We start from the raw sequence: 21,345 nt of genomic DNA on the forward strand, positions 1-21,345 counted from the left end.
GCACCTTGGAACCCCCAACTGCCAACTCACCACTTCACCGGAGCCGCTTGAGTGACTGGCTTGTCCACCGCTCCAGATCTCCTTGACCGCCATCATGGTCCACCACACTGGATCTGCTTAACCGGCGCCCTCATCCACCACAGTGTAGGCTCTTCACTGACTCCCTCGTCCGCCCCTTCGCTGGCCCTTCATACAAGCCCTCGTCCGTCGCAACAGATCCGCCTCATCGAAAGCACTGTACAACGCGCCCGCCGAAGCCTTCGTCCACTGCATCGGACCCGCTCCACGGACGCCATATTCAACTCCACCGGCCCTGCTTTATCGACGCCGCAGCCTCATCAGGTTATTTCGTTTTGTACTCCTTCGGTTTTTCTCTTTATCATGCAATTGTTCACTTACCACAGATGAGCTTTCTTGTATGTTGACAGGCGCCGCAACCGTAGCACCAAAGCCGCTTCAGCAACGGCGACAGCCAGCCCAAACTCAACCGCAACACGAGCACCATCGACGATCCTTAGCTATCAAGTATGACAACGATACCCATACGCCGCTGAGAATCAGGTACTATTATCCAACGATCGGCGCCTACGTTCACTTTCCTAGCATAAGCACCGCACCTTTGAATTTCTTCAGGGCATCATTCAGTTTTTCATGAGACGCGTTATTCTGCTTGCACCTGTAGGGCCATACTTCTGGCAGTGAACATGTTACATGTGCTAAAATTACATACCAGTGCACATATAGTTAATATGATTTAGTTTTGTCCTAAGTACTCCCTTCGTTCCAAAATAGATGACCCAACTTTGTACTAACTTTGTACTGAAGTTAGTACAAAGTTGAGTCATCTATTTTGGATACAAAGTTAGTACAAAGTTGAGTCATCTATTTTGGAACGGAGGGAGTATTACTGTACTTCCTAGATATCACTGCCTACTATTTTACTTCTTGAATGCTATATTTATGATAATGGTGTTGTTTTGATGCCACCTGTTGGTTCCATCAGACTGCTTAATGTTCTCTATGCTTAATTACACATCAGCAAACTAGCATGTGGTTCCGCTGCTTTTTGTTTGTTTTACCCTACATTTTATGATGCTAGCTATTACATCACTGCTCCGAGCCTCTGTTCATTACTTGTTTGTGTGTTCTTGATCTTCCCAAGTTGCATGACTAATTTGATTCTTCTATTAATTATGGAGCTGCCAACCCCATCAAGCAAAATACTTGTTCTTTTGGGGCTGGCACCTCGAACAAGCATAAAAATAGAGGGAAGCAGATATATTGTCGTGTATGCACACACCCTTCTTTCATTAGTTTAGATGAACCATTGATGATCAATTCGGACCAGTGCATGCGATTAAAATTAATGTTACCTAAATAGATGGTGCAGAATAAACTACAACAACTAGATTTGCAACCACGAGATGCTGACGATATCTTCAAAGAACATTGCAACAACAGCGAGGCTTCACAGCAACATATGGTAAGCCAGTGTGTTTTAGTACATGTGAAATGTAATGCGAGTGCGCTGCTTTCTTGGCTTGTGCCCTCAACCTGTAATCCTACCGAAATACAAATAGTTCAGTTGTCTGCTTTGCTGTATTGCTTGATTCGAATGCTTGTTTGTTGTTACGCTATACCTGAGTTGGCCAATATGTCAGCAGTGCCTGTTGTACTATCGTAAAGAAATGCATGTCTATTTCATTTGAGTCCTTAACTTTTCCTCTCAACTTCATCACAATACTGTCTTCGTAGTTTATATGAGGCCACACTATTAAGTGCTTTCTCAGATTATTTCAACTGCTTAGATGCCTTGGCAACTTAAATATAGCGGTGGTACACTCCCTTTCAACTAGGGATGTCAACTAGGTCCCGTTTAATCCCGATTAAAGTCCACTAGTGGTATGATAGTTCAAAAGAGTTTTTTGTTTTTTGAGGAAAATGAACTAGGGAGCTAACAAAAACTAACTAGATGGGACTGGCGGATGCCGTTTATTTGCCACTTACATCCCTAGTTTTTCTTTTCAGCTGATGCTGCTTCGAACCATTTAAATATAGCTTGCCATGCTCGGCAATAATTCATCTGTCGTTTACCATGTAAGCTTACTGCCTGGATCATATGATAACTATCTCTTACGTATGTCCAGCGGAAACCTTTCAAGATGTCGTTCACACTAGGACACAATGTACACCCCAGAATCTATTTGTAGAAGCAGTGCGCCATCCATGTTACCAGATGGTAGCAGTTCAGAGGTAACACCGCCGGAGAGCAGTCTGAGCATAGATATTATAGTGCTTGAGGCTCTACTAGAGGCAGAAAGAGATGGTGTGGCTGCCATGAATGAGGTAATCTTTATCTTGAGGCTGGAAATTACGGAATTAGCGGCACGCATTATGCAAGCAACTCAAGAATTGGACGAAGTAAGAATGTTGCATTTGAAGACGGAGGAGGTCCTGCTGTTTCTGCTATCTAAAGCCCAGGGTAATCCCGGTTATTCTTTAGATACCAGTTGAAATTGTCATTAGATTATTGTACTTGCATGTTGTGTCATGTCTCTGAATGGATTATGTTGCAAGACCCCCTATGTTGTCCATGTGTTGTAATGATCCGAATTTTTTGGGCGAGGTAATCCTCAGTACTTGTATGATTAACATAAGGTGAACTATTTTTTGTGTGAGCATATTGTATTGGATGAAATAAATATTTGACTCAGAGCGTATCCAACATACTGATTCGAAGATCGCGGCATTTCTAAATCATAATCATATATAAAGGTGGAATAAATCTTTGTTGTGGTTTTGAAGAAATAAATAACAAAACGTAGAATTATCTGTGGATATTTGTAATTGAATACAAATTGGATTTGAATTTAGTTTGCCAGGGCCCAAGGCAAACGTGAATGCTAATTCTCCCAAGTTTTGAACGGAGCGGCTAAACACCCACTATAATTGGTGGGCTGCCCGAAGCAAGTGTTGTGAGATGGAAATTATTGTCTACCCCTGACACTTGACATCCTTATCGACCGGATTTACACTGTTGTCGATAGGGGTAAACTAGTAACTCCAATCAGACATGACACGACGGCCTCCGAGCCCATTCAGACACGGTGGGCGCCAAAAGTGGGCTGCAAAACACATTTGATTCAAGCTCGTCCGAGAGACATGTGTCCCTTCCTCTATTTCCCCATTCATACACGGTGGGCGGCAAAACAAACTCTCCTCATCCGAAATTGATGTAGGCTAATATTTTAAATAGGGGCAAATGTGTAACTTCCCTCAGACGTGACACAACCGCCCTACCTGTCAGCCCCGTTCATACACTGTGGGCGCCAACCGTGGGAAGCAAAACGCTCTCTCCTCGCCCGAAATAGTTACCGGCAAATATTTGGGAGATGCGAGATTACCGTCCTATCCCCAACCGACGCGATGTCTGAAATTTTAAACGGGGAATAAATTTGTAACTTTCCCACATTTCAGAGAAGCGTGTCCCAAAGTTTGAGATCCCTCCCCCCTCCATTTCCCCATTCATACACCATCGGCGGTACGACAACCTCCGCACTGCAGCCAGCCTCCTCCGTCCTCCATCCCATCCTCCACCTTGCCGGAGCCGCTACCCCTACCCCGTCGTCCACTGCAAGAGATGCACGTCTCTCATCCACGGCGCTGGGCCAGGATCCTTTCATCGCCTCCTCTCGCTTCATCGACGCCGTCGTCCACCTTGCCGTTGCCACTCCTACGACCGCCTCGTCCACAGCAACAGGATTTATCCCCTGACCCGGCTATCTGCCATCTAAAGTCTTCTTCCCGGCCGCCGAAAGCCATCGCACCCGCAGCACCCTCAATGTATCAGCATAGGCCTACACGGCGTCGCAAGAGATGTGGTACTCTTCCATATGTGCTTAAGTTATTGATCTCACCCGGAAAATAGATCGTATTTGTTTACTGTACTTTTCTTGTCCATACCAAATCATAGTGGCTAGTTGAAAGCAAACATTGGTTGCGAAGTAGCTTTGTCCGGTTTGCACCTTCAGATCTGCCATGGCACGGGCACTATACTCGTAAAGCTTATGGTTTCCCCCCTTTATATTCATTACCATCATCGTAGGTGCTTCGTGTCGTGCTAGCACTGCTCCTCAAGACCTCAACCCAAAGCTTATGTGTTGAAATACGAATCTGATATGATGCTCATATCACTAAAACAGAGAATGTTTAATTGGTCACCTAATGTTCCTATATTTGTTTCGAAAAGCATGTGCGCCACCCACTGGTCCAGCTAGTTCCACTTTCCTGATTTTTCTCCTGATGCTTAGGGTTTTCCCCTTTTATCTACTCTACTATGATCTGCGTAGGTGCTTTCTGTCGTACTAGCATTACTCCACCCTTCAAGCTAAACAACACAACACTCAGAATTCGAAAGCTTAGTTGTTCAAATATGATTGTGATATGATACTGATATTAGTTAACCGACACATTTAATTGGTTAGGTAAAGGTCCCAGTTGAGTTTCCAAACGCATGTTGCGACATATAGAGAGACATCATAATTGCATTTCTTTGTCACTTGTTGACCGTACTTTCTTGTCCATACCAAATCTTAGTTGTTATTTCAAAGCAAACATCGGTTGCTAACTACCCTTTGCGCGATTTGCAGCTTCAGATCTGCCATCCCACTGCCACGGTCAACACTGTACTCATCATGCTTATGGTTTCCCCATTTTATGATGACCACAATCAGCCTACGTGGTTCGTGTCGTAATAGCACTGCTCCACCCATCGAGCTAAACAAGCTTAGTTGTACAAATTCATATATGATATTATTGCTGATATTAGTAAAACTGAGAGATGTTTAATTGGTTAGCTCAATGTTCCTACTTTAGTTTCGAAATGCATGTGAGCCACATATGGAGAGACCGGAAAGAATAGTATTTCTCTATGCGCTCTGGTTCATCATGGGTGGCCAACCGACATTGTATTGAAAGACTTGTAATATCTTCAATCTGCTTGCTCTTCTGCTCTTCTTTAGGATGATCCTCTTCTCTTGCGGTCGACTGGTCAGGTCAAGCTGTTCTCCTTTAGTATATTTTGAATCTATCAGGTCATGTCGACTTGTTCTTCTTTACTATAAGTTGAAGTTATCATCTGCGAAGTGTCATCACTTCTGGATCTCTCATATTTTGAGTAGTAGGCCACATTATATTAATGCACACACCAAATTACAGCATGCATGGCATCTCTTAAAAGAATTGCAGAGATAGCACAAAGGGGTTTACAGGGAGGCGCTATTGGATTAGAATCACTTCTGCATTACAAAGAAAATCTCACTTGTTTTTATGTTTTCATGCATGTCAGATATTGAACATTGTCAAAATGAATATGAGAATGGGTGCACGAGAGGAATATGGCGGAACAATCCACTGGCTAACAAACTTGGCATGGTGGAGGATGGCCTATCTTATTCACCCATCAAGGTGCTTGCTCTAACTTTGCAAAGTTGTATAGGTCGCACATATTTTGCATCTGACCTCTTGCATTACCTCTACTTTGTTACACCATCTGCTTAGTTTAAGCACCATATATGAGTATATGCCATACCTATCCATTTTCTGTACCTATTCCATGTGTCATCACACTATGTTTTTCTAGTCAAATGTTGTTCTTTCGTAATAGATGTCCAAAAGGAAGAGGGTGAGTGCAGATCCTCAGGGAGTACAAACTAGGTATTTGGAAAAGGTACTGATACCTATTAAATCAGATAGATCAGCAGCCACAGAAAACACATGCCCAACTGTACCACACTTTACCCCTACTCCAGTGGCCAAACCCCTATTAGAACCGCTGAGAGCCCAGCGTCAGGTACTGTCTATGATATCAAATCAAAATTTTAACTCCTAAATTTCTGCATGTGCCTTACCTTCTCTCTTGTATGAAAACTAATTTCAGATGAATCTCCTTGCTCAAATGACCATACGATCTCACAACCATATTGGGCTCTGCATTGCTCTTGTCAGTACCTCTCTCCCTTTTGCCTTGTAACATTGTACTTAATTAATTGCTATTTGATTATGTATCATCAGTCTGCACCTGAGCTTCAATATCCTCTGTTTCTTCCAATATTATTTGATCTATATTTACTCTTTGCAAAATGTAGAATAATGGCAACGCTTATAAAGAATTTTCTTTGGGGAATTTATTGAATTATCCTTCCATCAACATGGAGAAGGACTCTGTCCAGCCCGTGTTAACATGTAATGTAAGTTCATCCTTCTCAAGCCTTCAAACTTTGTTCTAGTATAGATTTGGATAGGCATCATTTCCTCCACTGATGTTTGCTTTGCTGTTTACATCTGATTGGATGTTTGCAACAACTACCAGTTTCAAATTGTAGTTGTAAAAACATGTTCGTTATGCAGAACAGATCCATTTATTTGCTTATATAATTGTGAAATATGTTACGTGTCTCCTTGTTTCTCTTTCAGAGTCGTATCTCTTATGCCAGGCAGAACTTTAGGGAAGATAGTGAGCCAAACCATCTTGAGGACAGCGAGATGACCCCAAGGTCCTGTCTTGATGAAGACAATGAGTTGAAGCTACTCACCAGCAGGTGTGAGACAACCTCTGTGCAGTCGCTGCCTCAATCAGTTTGACTTCTTCAGTCTCAACTTAAAGCGGAAAGGCTTGTTTCAGCTCAGCTCCGACTTGAAGTCAAAGATGCAATGAAGATGTCAGAGGACTGCCGTGCGCACCATTATGCCATACATCTACTGTTGATGCATCTATCGTTGACACAACTGAGGTCTACTCAGCTTCTTCGGCTGTTTGGGGGGGGGGACCTGGCCAGGCCTAGTGCCTTCTGAAGTGCTCTCAGTTTTGTATATTCTTTTGTCGGTGCGTTTATTTGCACTGGTGGCAAACTTTGATGCCCATTGGATGTAATATGTGTGATAGCCATGATAGCCTAGCGTAAGTTGCTTGCTTATTTATTTCCTTGTTGTCTTGTTTATTTGTTTACTTGTAGTCATTGCAGTTCTTTTTCTGCGGTTTGCTAGTGGCTGCAATAACCTATTTTTTAAAACTAGGCCATAATAACCATGGGCTAATATTTACTGTAGTGACACTGGGCCTCCTACGGGCCATAGAAATAGTGGGCCTTCTACGGGCCATAGAAACAATGGGTATTCTATGGGTCGTAGAAACAATGGGCCTTCTATGGGGCATATCATCCATGGGCCTTATATGGGCCGTATGATTGATTGGCCAAACATGGGCCAATAACAGACCGCATTATGGCCGTAAACGGGCTAGAGTTGGAATCGTCCGTTCATGGGCCGACCATAACGTGCCATCGTTAATAGGTCGGATTTGATGACGCTATGAAAACGGTCCAACGTATTAACGGACCACAAACGGGCCGACTGTAACCACGGGCTTAATTTGGCCCACACGCAGAAAATGACAGTAACAGGCCGTAAGTAAACGAATGCTGGAAATGAGCCCAAGAATAAATGGGCTCTGAGAAGGCCGAAAGATAACATGGGCTGGAAACGGCCCAACGAAATAACGGGTCGTTAATGTGTATAAAGTGATACACTGTTCATTATGGGCCAGTTTCACCATGGGCCGTTAATGGGTGTAAAGTGATACACTGTTCATTACGGGCCAGTTTCACCACGGGTCGTTAATGGGCCAAGAGTTACAAAGGGCCTCATATGGGCCGAAAGACTTCATGGGCCATACATGGGCTAGAAGTGAAAACGGGCTGGAATCATATTGGATGGCCCAGATGACGCTACTGGGCCTAATTCAGATAGTGCGTAACGGGCCTTGGGTTAGCGGGCTGTAAATGGGCTATATGTGAACAAGCCGTCAACAGGCTTTCCATGGGCCGGCCCGCCACCTTTTGACCAAGTCAAACGGGCCGGCCTTTTCACAGGAATGGGCCTCTATTGGGCCGTGCCATGTGTCGATGTATCATAGGCGCCTTCTGTCCAATGAGTGGATGACATCTGTCCCACCGATGAGCCGACACGTGTTTCCTCCAGCCAATGATGATTTTACACGTGGAAAATCCCCATTGGTAGGGGATGTTAATGGGTTATCGGATCCAAAACCCGACCCGATAGCTTAACGACGTTCCGTTACGGTGGATGCCACGTGTCGGTCACCCTTGACGAAAGCACTTCTGTGACGCGCGATTTATCGTCATGGAAGTGGACACTTCCGTGATGATAATTTTGGTAATGTCATGGAACACTTCTATGACTGCACAGGTATGACTATCTTGATTCTGTCATAAAATCGTCATGGATGTACATGCATGACAAAAAATGTGACCTACTATGACAAACACGTATCATCACGGAAGTGTATTTTTTTAGTGTTGGAGGGGCAACAAGGATGATGTAGAAGCCCTTCGTGATCGATTCCCCCTCCGACAGAGTATCGGAGAAGGCCTCCCTATGGGATCGCGGAAGAACAAAGGCTTGCAGCAGCGGAAAAAGTGTTTCGGGTGGCTCTCTGGTGTATCGGGAATATTTGGGAAATTATAGAGCTAGAATTAGGTTAAGAAGTGCCACGGGGGCACCAGGGTGCGCCACCCCCCTCTAGCGCACCCTGGTGGGTAGTGGGGCCCACTAGGCTCCACTGGCGCTAATCTGGATACTATAAATTCCTATTTCCCGAGAAAAAAAGGAGAGAAATTGTCATCGTGTTTGACAATACAGAGCCGCCACCACCTCATGCTCTTCCTCGAGAGGCCGGATCTGGAGTTCGTTCTAGGTTCCGGAGAGGGGGATTCGCCGCCATCATCATCATCAACCACCCTCCCTCACCAATTTAATGATGCTCACTGCCGGGAGTGGTTAATGTCTTCGTAGGCTTGTTGAATGGTGATGGGTTGGATGAGATTTATCATGTAATTGAGTTAGTTTTGTTAGGGCTTGATCCCTAGTATCCACTATCTTCTGATATTGATGTTGATATGACTTTACTATGCTTAATGCTTGTCAATAGGGTCGAGTGTCATGATTTCAGATCTGAACCATTTATGTTTTAATGAATATATTTGAGTTTTTGATCCTATCTGCAAGTTATATGCACTTGTTATTGTTCTGAACCGTAGACCCCAAGGTGACAATAATTGGGATACTCTCCGGGATGACTGTAATTTGAGGGGTTCATGTATTCACCATGTGTTAATGCTTTATTTCGGTTCTCTATTAAAATGAGCACCTTAATTACCCTTAGATTTCCATTAGGACCCCACTGCCACGGGAGGGTAGAACAAAAAATGTTATGCAAGTTCTTATTATAAGTATGCATAACTAAACAGATTACATGCCTGTATTTAATTGATGAATTTGAGCTATTGTGTATCGATCTAGGTTGTGACTCTTACATGATGAATCTCATCCAAATATCCATCGTTACTCTATGCCTACGCTTTGCTCATATTGTTTTTGCTAAGTTACTACTATCGTTGGTACTATTCCAACTACTACAAAACTAAACTTCTACTGTCACTCTTACTATTACTATTCCTACTGTTACCGCTACTATGTATCAAACTATCATACTATTGTGCTATGAATAATTAGCTACAGAGAAATAACTTCTCGGGTGTGGTTGAATTAACAACTTGATTACTAAGACTTATAAATATTCTTTGGCTCCCCTTGTGTCGAATCAATAAATTGGGTGAAATACTACCCTTGAAGACTGTTGCGATCCATCAATTCCTCACCAAAGACTCCTACTGCCTAGGAGTTTTCAACCTCCAAGAGTAACGAGATCAAGAGAGAAATGCTCAAGACTTATTCAAATCACAAATTGCTTACAATTAAGGGAATGATTGCACTTTCACGGGTCATCAACCTTGTCACAAATAGACTGCCAGAATAACATGCTCATCATATCATTGAAAGTATATATATTGGTGGTGAAACCAATCTTCTGGGCCTTTTTAGGATAACAATTGATGATGCTGACAGACAAATCGGTAGCACCTACATCATGGATATTAATTCCATTGTTGGCATGATGACCCTTGTACTCAGTGTACCCAAGAGCTTGGGCAAGAAGAGATAGTGGTTGCTTCTTGACCAAAATGGGGCCGCTCATCCAAGACATACAAACGCACAAGAGAAGAAATAAATGGGATGAGTGTGGGTATGGTAGTTCAACGGTGTGGACTGAAACACAACGGCATTGGATCTACTTCACCAAGAGGGTGAGGGCATGGGCGGCGTCGCTGCTAATGGCGTTGGCACGGATGGCTCCTAAAGTCGTTGAATTTCAGTTCAGGATTGGAGATTATTCATTTAAAGGTTGAATACATGTTCTCTTGTAACCATCTAATGGCCCAACTCATCTCAATTAGTGCTACGGCAAAAAGGGAAGCAACTAATTAACAAGCGCTCCGTCGGAAGCCTAGCAACGATCAGCGCCACTTGGCGCACTCTCAGCCATTCACCACGTGTCGCGCTCTGGGCGCTTCCTCCGGATTTTATTTTTTTATTTTTTTTTTGCACGCGTTTTTGGCTTTTTAAACGATTTTATTTTTTGTTTTTTGACGTTTTGGTTTTCCATCGGTCTTCCCTAGCTTTTCGACAAAAAAAAACTGTGTAAAAAAACACATTTTTTCGCGAGAGTCACGGTTTTGTTTTCGCGAGAGGCACGGCCGTGCCTCTTGGAAACGGAAAAACGCGTTTTCTGTTTTTTTTCCTTTCGCGAGATGCACGGTTTTGCTTCCGCGAGAGGCACGGTTGTGCTTTCGCGAGAGACACGGCCGTGCCTCTTGGAAACGAAAAAACACGTTTTCTGATTTTTTTTCTTTCGCGAGAGACATGGTTTTGCTTCCACGGGAGGCACAGTTGTGCTTTTGCGAGAGTCACGGCCGTGCCTCCTCGGAAACGGAAAAAAACGCATTTTCTGTTTTTTTTCTTTCGCGAGAGGCACGGTTTTGCTTTCGCGAGAGGCACGGGCGTGCCTCTTTCGGAAAGGGAAAAAACTCGTGCTCCCGGATCGGTTTTTCGTCCGATTTTTTTCGTCCGATTTTTTTTGTGAAAAAAAAGTTCGTCAAACCTATCAACATGGGATCTATTTTTGAAGATTTCGATGCAAGGAATCCAACGGCGAAAGCGGTTCGAGATTTGGATGCACGGTTTAAGAGATAAAACATTTTGAATAAACGGATCTTGCCCGAAATCATTAATTAAGGAGTACTCCTTGCGCAGATCACTCCAACTTACCCAGGTTGCGCCACTTGTCGCAACCTGAGAGTTTTTCCTTTTTTCGTAGATCCGTTTATTCAAAACGTTTTATCTCTCATTACCATAACAATGATGTCCCTCATTACAACAGAAGCAAAGGATCCTTTTGGTAGAAAGATTGCATGAAAATGTATGACCTTTTCAAGGAAATGACTACTTGTGATATCAAATCTGGTTGCACTAATCTGCTATGGAATGACATATGGAATGGTGATATTAAGAAAATTAAATACCCTGAGCTTCACTCTTTTACCCAAAAGGAAAGCATATCAATCAAAGAAGCCAAAGAACTGGATAACCTTTACAGCCTGTTCCAACTTCCATTTTCCATTCAAGCCCACCAACAATTCCACTTACTATCAGGAGAAATAAACAATATCAGAAACTCAGATGATAAGGACACATGGACCTTCAACTGGGGTAACAATAAGAACATTACAAAGAAGATCTATGGATACCTTATGAATGGTGAAGATGCAGCTGCCACCTTTAAATGGATATGGAAATCATGTTGTCTTCCAAGACACAAATTTTTCCGTTGGCTCATGCTAAATGACAGAATAAATACATGCGATCTTTTGATCAGAAAAAGCATGCACCTGGATTCCACTGTATGTATTCTATGCAACAATGAAGACTATGAAGACATGACTCATCTTCTATTCACTTGTCCATTTAGCCAAGGGTTCTGGTGGAACATTGGATTTAAATGGAATTTGGATATGGAGATCAACAATATGATTATTGATGCTAAACATAGATATAAAATTGACCACTTCATGGAAATCATGATTCTTGGATGCTGGAGCATATGGAACCAAAGGAATGGGATGTTTTTTGAAGGGATACCTTGCTCAATAAATGATTGCAAGATTGCCTTTGTCAGATATTTCAAAATGACCATACTGAGGGCTAAACCCACTCTAAAAGAGGACATGTCTTCATGGATAGACAATATTTAATTTTTCAATAATTTCCTTACTTTCCTCCCCCTGGATTGTACCTACTTGGTTGCCCCTCCCCCCCCCCCCCAACAACCACTTGATTATGTATTTTGGATACTCTCTTTATAAATGAAAATGACTCACAGTAGGGGACTTACCCTACTGTTCTTTGGTCAAAAAAAAACCTTTTATCTCTTAAACCGTGCGTCCAAATCTCGAACCGCTTTCGCCGTTGGATTCCTCGCGTCGAGATTTTCAAAACTAGATCCCATGTTGATAGGTTTTGATGAACTTTTTTTCACGAAAAAAATCGGAAGAAAAAATCAAACCGAGAGCATGGATTTTTTTCCTTTCCGAAAGAGGCACAACCGTGCCTCTCGTGGAAGCAAAACCGTGCCTCTTGCGAAAGAAAAAAAAACAGAAAACGCATTTTTTTTCGTTTCCAAGAGGCATGGTTGTGCCTCCCGCGAAAGCACAACCGCACGCCTCTCGCAAAAACAAAACCTTGACTCTCACAAAAAAATACGTTTTTTGCGCAAAAGAATTTTTTTTCCAAAAAAAAAAATTGGTCAAAAAACTAGGGAAGGCCGGTGGAAAACCAAAACGTAAAAAAAACGTTTAAAAAGCCAAAAACACGTGCGAAAAAATAAAAAAAAATCATGAGGGAGCGCCCAGAGCGCGACACGTGGTGAATGGCTGAGAGCGCGTCAAGTGACGCTGATCGTTGCGAGGCTCCCGAAGGAGCGCTCATTAATTAGTTGCACCCTAAAAAGTATTGTTTCAAAGTCTTTTGGGAAAGGGTGGGGGTGGGGCTGTACCGAGGCAAAGCCCTGATCATTGGCCCATTCATTGTTGTGCTTCAGACGGCATTTTTTTTTGTTGCCTCCTCGTATTCATTCGAAGATTGGGGGGAAACGGTGTTAGCATCCCCTCCAAGCGGTTTCTCTCTTTATACACACACCACTATAATATACGACGTACATATGTTAGTTTACATAATGTGCATAGTACGCATACATTTGGTAAATAATATACTCTACATTGTGGACGACACAAATCAAATGAATATGCCACACATAATTCCCAGAACTGCAAGCTGCTGTGTACGCGACGACATATAATCCACTAACAGCTGGTTACACTATGAGCTGGCAGCAAGGAAAAGCTAACCCTCACACAGGGTTAGGGGTAAAGAGGACAAGAGACGAAGCAATGGGTCGTTGCAGGATACAAGAAGCTTCTATAGTGCACCCATGCATTCCGTCATGCTAGTGTACGAAGGAATAAAAGATGAGTGCTAGAGATAACTTTAAAGAAGTGAATATTGGTTGGTCGGTCTACTAAATAAATAAACTGACGATGTGGACAATTTTCGAATCAGGAATAGAAGCTCTTTTTGCCCAGCATCATCATCATGCCTAAATTTGATAGTGCAATCATGATGCTCATAAACGAATTATTCGTTAGCCATGTGGTAGACCATGACCACTCTGTTTGACGCAGTGCATTAGCAATGAACACTCGTTAGCCATGGAACTACTCCTAGACCTTGTCACAGATTGGCAATCACAGTTTGTTTATAATCACAAACGAGCCATCACTTGTAAAACTGTTTACAAGTGTCATCTTGAGTGGCAACTGATTCCAACGAGCCATTGCATTTGGAGGATCAAGATGAAAAAACAGTAGGCCACCAACCATAGTGGTGGCCAACTGGTTTTGAAAGAAAAACACCATAGTCTGTCGCTGTGCGTTTCGTCAGTCCAGATGTTTGCCGGCAGATGCCCTAAGCAGTAAAAGAGGACAGTGCATATGTTCAAAAAATATAATCTTACAACACAAAGCTTAGCATGTACATTTTGAAAATCAGATCTTGCACAAAGAGGACATCCAGACAAATTTTATCGACGGCTTCTCTGCAAGTTAAACTGTCAAAATTTCAGGCAAATGATGATGATTGCCCACAAAATTTGAGGCACCACAACATATGATGAGAGGTAGTTAACATATGTGCATGTCATAATTTCTCACGAGAATTTAAAAGACTCTGGTCAAGTTGTGGGGTCTGACCAGGCAAGGCAAGCCTACAAGAACAGATATATATCACAGTACAATGTTCCCTCTATCATTGTCCAGAAGGAGAGCACCATGTGCTTCATATTGTCCAGTAGTTTAAGCAGTTCCTTGTGCATGAAATGGCTTTCTGCAATCAGGAAAAGACAATAGTTTGGGAAACCACGTCTTGGCAAACTGATACTGTAAAATTGCAAAAATAAACAGGACAGATGAAACACTTCATCAAGCAATATATGACAAACTGGACAGATGAAACACTTCATCAAGCAATATATACAACATTAAGCAAGGAAAATACAAGCTCCAGTAAACCTCAGGTTTGACGAGTACACAATATATACAACATTAAGCAAGAAAAATAAACTGATTTTTGTTTTACACAATGCCTCAGGTTTGTCGATTGCTGTCATTTTCTCAAGAGGTTCTCCCTTTAACAGGGGCTCGAGCATCCATTTTGCAGACAGGAACATCATTGGCAAAACCATAAGTAATTCAGATGTGATGCAACACAGTTCACGAAAGGTGCGGAAAAAATGTATCAACAAATAGAACAGGGCACTCCATTTGTTTTGCATCACATCCCCAACTAGTGTGGAATCTGTTAAAGACAGGAAGATTGGGAAAAACCATCAGCAGCAAATATTTTGACGTCAATGTAATTCAGTCCGCGTCATGGTGGGATCGCTCACAAGCAACCCTCGTCATCCGGTTCCGTACGTTATTCCTCCAATCCGGGTTTCAACAAGACAGTATTTTCCAAGGGCAAAAGCCGGAAACATTTTCTGAAAAAACATTTGATGTCTGGCAAAAATTGCAGATAAACAAATTTGAAAATACAAGTATGTATCCTTGAGGCGGCTCAGATGTAAAATGGGTTGTAGTAAGTTTCTTTATCAGCACAAAGAGATAAATCTCTTCAGAGTGGTGCATGACTTTTCTCATCATAGCCATTTGCTTCCACAGAGCATCCATTTTGCAGACAGAATCATCTTCGGAAAACCACAGAGCATCCATTTTGCAGACAGAATCATCTTCGGTAAACCAGATACTGAGCACATTCAAAATAGAGGGGGTCGGAAATAAGAACAAGATAGGAAGGGGTATTGGAAAGAGGACCCATCAGCGGCAAATGTATCTGACCACAATGTAATTTCAGTCCGCATCATGGTAGGATCGCTCATAGGCAACCCTCATCATTTGGCTCTGTACATTATCCCTAAAATCCAGTTAACCTTCAAGGCTTCTATTTTCAAACTACAGTATTTTCCTGAAGGCAAAGGCTGGAAACAGTTCCTAAAACACTAATACACGTCTACGTCGAAAACAGCGGATAAACAAATCAGAAAATACAAAATATGAATCCATGAGGTGGCTGGATTTACAATGGGTTGTAAAGTTAGTTTATCATCACAAAGAGATAAATCTCTTCAGAGTGGTCAATGACTTTTCTCATCGTAGCCTTTTGCTTCCACAGAGCATCCATTTTGCAGACAGAATGATCAAGCCAGAACAAATAATTCAGATGCAACGCAACGAGGTTCACGAAGCCACCAATAGGAAAAAAAGAACATTCAAGATACGGAGGAATGAAAAGATATACATCATTTGACCTCAATGTAATTTCAGCCCGCTCACTCTTGGGCAACGCTAGTCGTCTGTTTCTGTACATTACTCCCCCGATCTAGTTAATCTCAAGACTCATGTTCAAAACTGAAGTATTTTCCCAATGGCTAAATCTGAAAACAGTTTCTGAAAAAACACTAGACATCTATGGCAAGACAAAAAATACAAAAGTAGGTCCCCATGAGGTGGCTGAGATGTAAAATGGGTTTGTAAGTTTGCTTTATCAGCACAAAGAGATAAATTTCTTCAGAGCGGTGGATGACTTTTATCATCATGGCCTTTTGCTTCACCAGGAAGAACAATGTCATGGAATACAGCAGATTTGTCGATTGACGTTATAATACTAGGAAGCACAATATGGAATACCTCAGATTTGTCATTTGATGTCATTTTACATCTGCTTTCTCAAGAGGTTCTCCCTGAAACAGGGGATTGAGTCCACAGAGCATCTATTTTGCAGACAGAATCATCATCGGAAAACCACAGGTAAGGCAGTTGCTAAATAAATAAATCAGCACCTGAATTCAACATTGCTACTAAAACCACTGGGCAATAAGCAGCACAGTATTATCATATTACATCTGCTTCATCAAGAGGTTCTCCTTGAATCCACAGAGCATCCATTTGCAGACAGAATCCTCATTGCCAAACAAAATAAGCAAGCATGATGCAAAAAAAAGTAAGATGAAGATTAAATTTTTCAGAACTCAATTTAACATACCCACTACAATCAAAAGGCAATGAGCAGAAAAGTTTTCAGATAAGCACAAAGTTCAGACTATGGAAGCATAGCCATAAACAGTTAAATCTGTGCCACTAGACTGGGCATCTTTCAGAAAGCACAATCTCAAGATGCCAAAGCTGAGGCACCCGGAGCACAAATAAGGTCAGAACTAATGAATTTAAACAATCTAAAGATGCCAAAGCAGAGAGGCACCCGGAGCACAAATATAAGGTCAGAACTGATGAATTTATGGTAGTGTAAATTGATAGAGTATAAAACCACATTTTGATTCCGAAGCCTAGGAACAAACAAACCACTATGCGCCTCTATGACTGGGCAACTTTGAGAAAGGTCTACCTCAAGAAGCCAAAGGTGAGAGAGGCGCACACATAAAATCAAATGGCTCCTAGCAAAATTACTGTAATATATGGCAGGAAACAAACTTATCACAAAGAAAGTATTAACCATAGTATGATAGCAGAGTACTAGCAAATGGGAAAGCAGGTTCTAGTACTAGCATTCACCACAGGAAAACAAAACCACAAATGGGATAAGAGCACAATAATGGAATCGAAATAGAGTATTTAAACGACACATCATAGCTCGCACACAGGTGCAGGAGTCAAAGTGCAATAACGCCCAGGAACACTTAACATACACTAAGATTCTCCAAAAAAGACTTGACACTAAAACTTCTGCTAGATAACTCGATGGCAGACACCAGAGCACTCATTTCTTCTTGATGGCGGCCTTGGTAACCTTGGCACCGGTGGGGTCCTTCTTCTCCACGCCCTTGATGACACCAACAGCAACCGTTTGTCTCATGTCACGCACAGCGAAGCGGCCAAGAGGAGGGTAGGTGGCGAAGGTCTCCACAACCATGGGCTTGGTGGGAATCATCTTCACGATACCAGCGTCACCGTTCTTCAGGAACTTGGGCAGCGCCTCCAGCTCCTTACCAGATCGCCTGTCGATCTTGGTCACCAGCTCGGCGAACTTGACAGCAATGTGGGAGGTGTGGCAGTCCAACACTGGGGCGTAGCCGTTGCCGATCTGACCAGGGTGGTTCATGATGATGACCTGGGAGGTGAAGTTGGCCGCTTCCTTGGCAGGGTCATCCTTGGAGTTGGATGCAACAAAGCCACGCTTCAGATCCTTCACAGCAACGTTCTTGACGTTGAAGCCGACGTTGTCACCAGGAAGCGCCTCCAGGAGAGACTCGTGGTGCATCTCAACAGACTTGACCTCAGTTGTCAGACCAGTGGGACCAAAGGTAACAACCATACCAGGCTTGATGACACCAGTCTCAACACGGCCAACAGGCACAGTTCCAATGCCACCAATCTTGTAAACGTCCTGAAGGGGAAGACGGAGGGGCTTGTCTGAGGGCCTCTTGGGCTCGTTGATCTGGTCAAGAGCCTCAAGAAGGGTAGGGCCCTTGTACCAGTCAAGGTTGGTGGACCTCTCAATCATGTTGTCACCCTCAAACCCAGAGATGGGGACAAAGGGAACCTTGTCAGGGTTGTATCCGACCTTCTTCAGGTAGGAAGAGACTTCCTTGACAATTTCCTCATAACGGGCCTTCGAGTACTTGGGGGTGGTGGCATCCATCTGTAACAGAAAACAGAGAAATCCATCAGACTACAGCTCTGAACTAGCAAAGCACTAGTATGTATCAATGAGAAGTGTGTAAGCAGTGTCTATCATGCAATGCAAATTCCATAGAATAAGAGATAATAAGCAAACAAAGTATTTCATTTCTAATTTATTAGCATAAAACATTTTTTGCAGTTCAATCAGAGGTAGTAATAAGCAAAGAAAGTATAACAAAGTCAGTACCATATGAAGAACCCACTTAGTGAAGTAATGCTAAGAAATCGCCACTAGTGACCTACTCAGTGAAGAAATGCCATGAAACATCCAGGACTAACAAAATTAATCAACATAAGATACAAGGCATTTCAGTACTACTAATGAACCTGTGCATTGAACCAAGTCATTCTGAATATTCACATTAAGTACATAGCAAAATAGTAGCACTTCTCTAAATTAAGTTGTAACTAACCAAGTGAGCAACATATGTTACAGAACTACTTGGTTGAACGAATATCACAAGGCTAGATAAATGCCGGTCAGTTCACATGGAGTTTTTATACTACTACCACAGGGCAGTGATCAAGTAACTCTTCAATCAAAGTAAACACATCATATGGCCACACATAAGAACAAGCATTGGAAGGTAAACAGAAAGTATACCTTGTTGCAGCAGCAGATCATCTGCTTCACTCCAAGAGTGAAAGCAAGGAGGGCGTGCTCACGGGTCTGGCCATCCTTGGAGATACCAGCCTCAAAACCACCAGTGGTGGAGTCAATGATGAGCACAGCACAGTCAGCCTGGGAGGTACCAGTAATCATGTTCTTGATGAAGTCACGGTGACCAGGGGCATCAATGACGGTGCAGTAGTACTTGGTGGTCTCGAACTTCCACAGGGCAATATCAATGGTGATACCCCTCTCACGCTCGGCCTTCAGCTTGTCAAGCACCCAGGCGTACTTGAAAGACCTCTTGTTCATCTCAGCGGCTTCCTTCTCGAACCTCTCGATCACACGCTTGTCAATACCTCCAAGCTTGTAGATCAGATGGCCAGTGGTGGTCGACTTGCCAGAGTCGACATGGCCAATGACCACGATGTTGATGTGAGTCTTCTCCTTACCCATGGCTGAAACTGCAAGACCAACACAAGATACAGAAAACAGAATTCAGTAGCTGTCAAGCTTAACAAATACGAAGTCAAAGGGTTTAATAATGAGACAAGGTAACACTCAAGCCAATAAAACTGCAGGCACAAGTTAGATCCAATAAACCTTGCATAGAACAAAAACATGCATGGCAGAACATATATAACAGAGACTGCAGACGGGGAATCATATATTCTACTCACGACTCACAACAGATCCTAGAACCAAACAGAGGTAGAACACAAATCTGACGACGACATGAGCAACATGTCCTCTCTAACAACATATAACAGAGAAATCCTACATATCGAGGCTACGGCATGAGCAACACCTTAGAATTACGGCCAAAAACAGCTTGCAGCAGCGCACAAGATATTCTAAACTAGATCCACATGCAGATTTGCAGCTACAAAGCTAACACATGGAGAAAATCCTTCAGATCGCGGACGAGAACCACATGCATCAGCTCAAAATAAACACCTGCGACCCGATCTATCAACAGACTACGGCTACGAGACAGAAGCAAGCGTGCATCCTTCAAACCACGGACGAGAACAACATGCATCAGCGCGTAATTTAGAATCTAAAACTTGATCTACCAGCAGAGCACGGATATGAAACAGAAGCATGCTCGAATCCTTCAAACTACGGACGAGAACGGCACGAAATCACCGCGAAAGGAGCCTACAACTCGATCTACTAGCGAATTGCAGCGACTAAACAGACGCACAGCCATAGATCTGAAGCCATCCGAGACCACAAACGACGGATCGAAGCGGGGGATGGGGGGCGGATCGGGATGCTCACCTCGAAGGAAGGAGAAGGAGCGGAGAGGAGGAGGCGGCGGCGGTGGGCGGGGGGAATGGTAGGAAGGGGTTAGGCCGAGAGGGGTGGCGCTATATATGGGCGGCGAGGGGCGCTAGGGTTTCTTCTTGGCCGTCTGATCCGGGTCCGAGGGCCGCCGTCGTGGGAGATCTGGTCCGTTGGATCTCCATCGCGCGGAGAGCCTGCTTCTGGACGTTTCGGGGGGCGCAAGTTTTCCGCGTCTATCCAGTGGGCGGGTCCTACCGGGAAGTGGGTTGGATTGGCTCCAGCTGTCTCTATTTTCTGCGATTATCTCCGGACCAGTAAAGTAATGCCCATTTCTCACCCACTTCACATCGTGTCATGGTGTGCTCATAATAATGGGTTAGTGATGCTTCTTGTTCTCTGGAGGAGCTTTTATTAAACTTAGAGCATCTACAGCCGGAATTGCCTGTATCGGGCTGTTATAGGTCCACGAACGAGTTAAGGTATTAAAATTAGGCCTTCACAACCTGGATCTATCAAACAATTTTCTCAAATTTGTATTAGTCTCATGCAACGTTAAACCAACTCACATAAATCTCAAATCATTACAGTCTACGAGAAGTTGAAACAAAAAAAAAACAGCGACAGCTTCCGTAAATTTGAAAAGAATTTACGAGATTCCGTAGAAACACTCCCACCTTTTCGTAACTATACGGGAAGATAGTCCTTCCAGTATAATTTGGCGGGTAAAAAACCGCCTGAAAGTTCATGGCACGGACGGAGGACCATCCGCCTGAATGTCCTCGCATCCTGATGGTCCATCTCGAGTAGGGCGGCACGGAGGACCTTCTCTCGCAAGATCCACGAACACAGCGTTTCCTGCAGATGTCAGTCCTGGACGAGGGCGGGCACGGCGGCCTTGTCCTGCTCGACGACAGTGGCGGCGAACGCCGGTGATCCTCCTCGTCCTCGACCTCCAAAGTGAGTGTCGGTACAGCACAAGCACGCCCCGGCCCTGAATCCCTTCCCCCATCCACGGGCATACACAGCATCGTACTTGTGCAACCTGCGCGCGCAGGGCCCCCAAAAACCCACAGTCCCCAAAATAATTGTGTAAGTGTTAGCTAGTACTAATTCCCCTCAAAAAGTAAGTACTAGTATAAATTTTGTGTCTCGGTTATGTCT

At 43.4% G+C, this 21,345-nt stretch overlaps 1 protein-coding gene and 3 non-coding genes across 4 annotated transcripts; all 4 read right to left on the minus strand.

Moving 5' to 3' along the window:
- Positions 1 to 15,140: 15,140 nt before the first annotated feature.
- On the minus strand, positions 15,141 to 15,235 carry LOC123118141 (small nucleolar RNA Z221/R21b). The gene has a single exon (XR_006457745.1). It is a non-coding gene; the product is annotated as a small nucleolar RNA Z221/R21b (small nucleolar RNA).
- Positions 15,236 to 15,654: 419 nt separating this feature from the next.
- On the minus strand, positions 15,655 to 15,746 carry LOC123118143 (small nucleolar RNA Z221/R21b). Its single transcript, XR_006457747.1, has one exon. It is a non-coding gene; the product is annotated as a small nucleolar RNA Z221/R21b (small nucleolar RNA).
- A 348-nt stretch (positions 15,747 to 16,094) lies between these two features.
- LOC123118142 (small nucleolar RNA Z221/R21b) lies at positions 16,095 to 16,188 on the minus strand. Its single transcript, XR_006457746.1, has one exon. It is a non-coding gene; the product is annotated as a small nucleolar RNA Z221/R21b (small nucleolar RNA).
- Positions 16,189 to 17,178: 990 nt separating this feature from the next.
- On the minus strand, positions 17,179 to 20,342 carry LOC123113510 (elongation factor 1-alpha-like). The gene is made up of 3 exons (XM_044534771.1): positions 20,179 to 20,342; positions 18,889 to 19,358; positions 17,179 to 18,243 (listed from the first exon to the last, which is right to left on the minus strand). Exons 2-3 carry the CDS (start codon positions 19,348 to 19,350, stop codon positions 17,362 to 17,364), a joined length of 1,344 nt encoding a protein of 447 aa, XP_044390706.1. The 5' UTR covers positions 19,351 to 19,358; positions 20,179 to 20,342; the 3' UTR covers positions 17,179 to 17,361.
- Between the last annotated feature and the right edge of the window lie 1,003 nt (positions 20,343 to 21,345).

Source organism: Triticum aestivum, chromosome 5B (assembly GCF_018294505.1).
Source record: "Triticum aestivum cultivar Chinese Spring chromosome 5B, IWGSC CS RefSeq v2.1, whole genome shotgun sequence".
In the NCBI taxonomy this organism is placed as follows: Eukaryota; Viridiplantae; Streptophyta; class Magnoliopsida; order Poales; family Poaceae; genus Triticum; species Triticum aestivum.

Bases quoted from the DNA above. Each gene is read 5' to 3' on its own strand.
- LOC123113510 (XM_044534771.1), bottom strand. From the start codon at position 19,350: ATGGGTAAGGAGAAGACTCACATCAACATCGTGGTCATTGGCCATGTC. The intron at 18,244-18,888 runs GTATACTTTCTG...TTTCTGTTACAG, and splicing joins TGATCTGCTGCTGCAACAAG to ATGGATGCCACCACCCCCAA.